At 42.6% G+C, this 6,000-nt stretch overlaps 1 protein-coding gene across 1 annotated transcript; it reads left to right on the forward strand.

Moving 5' to 3' along the window:
• The first annotated feature begins 3,401 nt into the window (after nt 1-3,401).
• On the forward strand, nt 3,402-5,777 carry LOC139573972 (trophoblast glycoprotein-like). The gene has a single exon (XM_071397998.1). The coding sequence runs from the start codon at nt 4,038-4,040 to the stop codon at nt 5,166-5,168; it is 1,131 nt and encodes a 376-aa protein (XP_071254099.1). The 5' UTR covers nt 3,402-4,037; the 3' UTR covers nt 5,169-5,777.
• The last annotated feature ends 223 nt before the right edge of the window (nt 5,778-6,000 follow it).

Consider the following 6,000-nt stretch of genomic DNA (forward strand, 5'->3'; position numbering starts at 1 on the left):
TTTTTTCACCATCTAATCATGACATGGGGTTGTTAAATGACAGGCATGTATTTGTTTGAAACCTATCACTAGATGGTTTTATTTCATGGAGACAAACATTTAGTTGCAAAATGAGATACAATACATGGCCAAAAGTATGTGGACAACCCTTCAAATTAGTGGATTTGGCTATTTCAGCCATACCCGTTGCTGACAGGTGTATGAAATCGAGCACACAGCCATGTGATCTCCATAGACAAACATTGGCAGTGGAATGGCCTTACTGAAGAGCTCAGTGACTTTGAATGTGACACAGTCATAGGATGCCAGCTTTCCTACAAGTCAGTTCCTCAAATTTCTGGCCTGCTAGAGCTGCCCCGGGTCAACTGTAAGTGCTTTTATTGTGAAGTGGAAACGTCTAGGAGCAACAACAACTCAGCCGCGAAATGGTAGGCCACACAAGCTCACAGAACAGGACCGCCAAGCACTGAAGTGTGTAGCACGAACAAATAATCTGTCCTCGGTTGCAACACTCACTACTGAATTCTAAACTGCCTCTGGAAGCAACGTCAGCACAAGAACTGTTAGTCAAGAGATTCATGAAATGGGTTTCCATGGCCGAACAGCCGCACACAAGCCTAAGATCACCATGTGCAATGCCCCACGTCCGCTGCAGTGGTGTAAAGCTTGCCGCCATTGGACTCTGGAGCAGTGGAAATACGTTCTCTGGGTTGATGAATCACGCTTCACCACCTGGCAGTCCGACGGACAAATCTGGGTTTGGCTGATGTTAAAAGAACGCTACCTGCCCAAATGTAGTGCCAACTGTCAAGTTTGGTGGAGGAGAAATAATGGTCTGGGGCTGTTTTTTCTGTTTCGGCATGACAATGCCCCCATGCACAAAACGAGGTCCATACAGAAATGGTCAGTCGAGATCGGTGTGGAATAACTTGACTGACCTGCACAGAGCCCTGACCTCAACCCCATCGAACACCTTTAGGATTAATTGGAAAGCCAACTGCGAGCCAGGCCTAATCGCCCAACTTCAGTGCCCGCCCTCACTAATGCTCTTGTGGATGAATGGAAGGAAGTCCCAGCAGCAATGTTTCAACATCCAGTGGAAATCCTTCCCAGAAGAGTGGAGGCTGTTGTAGCAGCAAAGGGAACTCCATATTAATGCAGATGATTTTGTAATGAGATGTTCTCATTACAAAAGAACAGTCAAAACTGTTCGCTGCTCTGGCACCCCAATGGTGGAACAAACTCCCTCACGACGCCAGGTCAGCGGAGTCAATCATCACCTTCCGGAGACACCTGAAACCCCACCTCTTTAAGGAATACCTAGGATAGGATAAAGTAATCCTTCTAACCCCCCCCCCCCTTAAAAGAGTTAGATGCACTATTGTAAAGTGGTTGTTCCACTGGATATCATAAGGTGAATGCACCAATTTGTAAGTCGCTCTGGATAAGAGTGTCTGCTAAATGACTTAAATGTAATGTAAAATGTAATGTTCGACGAGCAGGTGTTCACATACTTTTGGCCATGTAGTGTTATGTCTGCCTCACTCTGAGAAAAAAAAGTTGCACTACAAAGTGTTACACAGTTAAATGTGACACATAATTACATTTTAATAAAGAACTGTACAAATGTATTTGTGACTTAAATATGAAAAAATAGGCCTATATTTAACCATCATATGAGATCTGGGCTCTGGTCAAAAGTAGTGTACAATACAGGGAATAGGGTGCTATTTGGGACAAGCCCAACTAAACGCTATAGCATGAGGATAGATTTATTATAGGTAGAATCTATATGTTAAATATACAGGATACTTCTATTCCAGCTAAACAATGGGGTATATATATATATAGCGTTTTGCAGGGGGGAAAAAACATTTTAATACACATCTAAAATCTATGGATTAAAAATCTGAGAACAGTAATATTTTACACACACGAATAAAGGTACACATAAACATTTATTTCTAATGAAAAAAAAAACGTGAAAAATTGGTGGATATACCATTTTGGAAATAAACTATTTTTATGCTGCTCTCCTTCATTTGGACCAGATGAAGTTCTTAACTCTTGGTACCGGAAGATCTGGTGAGCAGCAGTTTAGCTATTTTACAAGAGGATAAGTTTCTCTTATGTAATTACAAAAACATTACAATGGATCACTAAAAGTTATGTTAGTAGGTTTTTATCAATTAACATCACTAGAGTAATTACAGTGCAGGTAGCCTAACGGTTAAGAGCGTTGGGCCAGTAACCAAAAGGTCACTGGTTTGAATCCCTGAGCCGACTAGGTGATAAATCTGTTGATGTACCCTTGAGCAAGGCACTTAACCCATATTGCTCCAGTAAGTCGCTCTGGATACGAGTGTCTGCTAAATGACGTAAATGTAACTACATGTATAAGAGCATGAATTTTACTGTAAACCTATGTACTATTTCTCTCTCTCACACACACACACACACACACACACACACACACACACACACACACACACACACACACACACACACACACACACACACACACACACACACACACACTAACAGCAGTGCTTGGTTTCTCTCCACCCCAGAACTTCATCAGTGTTATGCCCTGGACCCTGGGGACTTTGTGCTCCTCATCAATCAATTAGGATTATATATTGGCTGTTAACTCATATAAATTAATGATTACTGTCTAAAATGACACATGTATGGCCGCGGGAAGATGTTCTGGGTTGGGGGTGCTGTCGGGTGAGGGGGATCTAGTTCACTAATTTTGTTGGACAAAAAAAAGCCATTTTTTATTTATTATTATATTTTTTATTTATTTATCTGCAGCACCCTCAGAACCCCTACTTCCCACGGCTGGCTATGCTCACATTTTACAGCTGGCTATTCTAAAAAAGCGCAGGCCAGTAGGCTATAGTACATTAAACCACCCACATTATGCTCTATCTTTTGATTGTCATTCCCCTCTAAAAGCACATAATAGCCTACATTAAGTGAGGAAGTGCAGTACACAACCAAAGTGATGGATTTTCACTTGACAATAATCTTTCAATAGAATCATAAAGTCTGAGACTAATGGGTTCTTGTGTTCTGAGGTTTAAAACTGCATTCCCTTAGCTCTCCAGCACATTGGCTGAGTGGCCCTGATATCTACAATGTATCTGACTAATGATATTAAATAATATGCTATACTTGTTTACAGTTTCCAATAATTTAGTATAGTTGATGTGTTTGATTTTGGATCGAAAACCATTCATTAGATCAAACTAGACTACTTCTGCTATGAAGCAGTGGTTTATTTGGTGCACACCCATAGCATTTTCTTGACCATTAGGGAAATGCCCAATAGAGACTGCACATCTTGTGATTGTATGTACATTTAAATAAATAAAGGAAACAAGAAATATGAGCAGTAATAAGGATATATAACAAATATTTAATTTGTTGAATGACAACATTAAGTTACAAAAGTTTCATTGCTCACCCATTGTAATGGAACATGGTATAGCCTAAGCCTTGCAGTGGTTTGGCCGTCGCAGACTAATTTTTCGCATACCCCGCTTGGAGAAGGGTCTATTCTTTTGATTCGAGGGAAGCATCGTTGGACCAAGTGTGCTCAGATACTTTTGTTCGAACATTATATCGTGTTTTCTGTCCTCGAAATCTAATGGCTATTTACGCACTTCACGTAAACGACTGACTCGAGCGTGTGCGAATACATTTTAGTGAGAACTGTGCGATAAAACGAACGTCAACCGGATTTGAAAGCCCCACTAACACGAGGAGCATGGTGAGAGACTGGTTGACAACAAAAACTTTTCTCTTCGTAAATGTATGCGAGGATGCTGTTTAGCTAATGAATGTAATCGTTGCCACCCAGTTTAAATCGGAAGTGAAGCTATTTCCTTCAGGAAAAAGGTTGAAAAGTAGCATTTTGCATGTGGAGGACAGGAACTTGAAGGTGGAAAAAAAAACATTTGTAACGTTACACGGTCTACGCGTTGTGCTTCGTTTCATCTATCAGATTCATTGGAACCAAGGGTGAGAAAATGCGTTTTGTGAGCTCATTGTTATGTAGTAAACTTGAAGAAACCCGAGAGAATACGACTCTACATCGTTTGTGGGTTTTCTTTGCTGTCCTTGTTTCAAATTCAGCCTGTCCTGACAAATGCGTCTGTTTCACATCCACGGTCAAATGTTTGAACCAGGGCTTATTCGCGGTTCCACAGCCATTGCCAGCAAACACTAAAACCCTGTTCATTACTGGGAACAACATTTCCCATCTCACTGCTGTGTCTTTCCCTGTGCCCCTTGAGCAGTTAACAGACTTGTATCTCACAGGAAACCAGGTGGAGCTGGTGGACCACAATGTATTCAACAACTTGCCAAATCTCAGGCTGCTAGACTTGAGTAACAACAGGATTCTGCATTTTAGTGCTCAAGCCTTCCCCGATGACAACAAATTGCTGGACCTTAACCTCAGCAGGGCTTTTTACAACCATACTTCCATGGATGAGCTCTTCAGTCTGCTACGGAGTGGCGGAGCCCTTCAACTTACCCGCTTAGACCTGTCCAACAATGACCTGGTGATCCTACCTGAGGACATGTTCTCCCGCCTCTCCAACCTCACCATCCTCAACCTACAAAACAACTCCCTCATTTTCATCCAGAATGGGACGCTGAGTGTTCCTCGGCTACGTGAGTTAGACTTGAGGGACAATGCCCTGAGGGAACTACCCAACACTACACTGATGGACTTCAGCCTCCAGCCTGGGCTTCAGGTGCATCTGGCAGGAAACCCTTGGCTCTGTGACTGCAATATCGAGGACCTCGTGGCCTGGCTGAAAAGCTCTGAGCAGGTCACAGACAAGCAGAATATGACCTGTTCTGACCCTGAGGTTCTGCGGCAGTTACCGTTGCTCCAGATAAAAGAGTTGGAGTGTACCTTTTCAGGTGAAATGAAAGGTGTGCTGGAGACCTCGTATGTCTTTTTGGGCATGGTGCTGGCCTTGATCGGAGTGATCTTTCTGCTGGTCCTCTACCTCAACAGGAAGGGGATCAAGCGGTGGATATACAATATTCGGGACGCATGCAGGGACCACATGGAGGGCTACCATTACAGGTATGAGATCAACTCGGACCCCAGGTTGGCCAACCTCAGCCTCAAGTCAGACATTTAAGAGGACTGCTATGTAAGCCAGGGCCCCACAGTGACTGAGGCATTGTGACTTGTTATGAGCAAGATATACAGGAGCAACTCTTTAGTTCCGGAGTGTTCCAGCCTGCCTGCAACCCACTCCACGGTACTGTCTAGACTTCTACACCAGTCATGACGACCCACAATCTGCCACCACGCATGCCCTTGGCCCCTGCAACGCAGTGTGTGATTATTTGTTTTTACTCCTTTTCAAGCAGTTCAACATTCCATGGGTTGAGAATCATGACTCAGATGGGGTTTGTGAGCGGGCTCTCTGTAATATAAAATGTTCCCTTGAGCAAAAAAGGATGGTACGTAAAACTCTAACAGACTTATTTTGACTGGTAGTAACTAGGCTATATACACACATCTATATCCTTTCTGCTGGTTATATTTTAATCACATTTTTGTTTCCACTTTCCTTACACTGCACAGTGTTGCTATGCTTGTTTAGATGTCTTTATTCCTTTTTAATATAATGTGATTATTAAAGCACTTGCTAATTTATCTCACTCGTATTGCACTTGTTAGGTGGACATTATCAACATTTTTTTATGATGTACAGCTGAATAAAATGTATTGCGTTGCTGTTTTCCTTTCTCGATTGAGGTCCTTTAAACTCCAGAGACTGAGGAATGTGGAGGTATTTTGGGCAGCAGAGATTCAGGGTCATGAAATGGAGAAGTGCACACTCATTGCAGATTCAAACACATGCAGACAGAGGTCATCATGCTACAGTCAGCACCAACCATACCACACAGGCAAGACTTTACATGTCACCTCTATACATTAACAAGCTCTCTGTCAGCTCGTGC

Source organism: Salvelinus alpinus, chromosome 4 (genome assembly GCF_045679555.1).
Source record: "Salvelinus alpinus chromosome 4, SLU_Salpinus.1, whole genome shotgun sequence".
In the NCBI taxonomy this organism is placed as follows: Eukaryota; Metazoa; Chordata; class Actinopteri; order Salmoniformes; family Salmonidae; genus Salvelinus; species Salvelinus alpinus.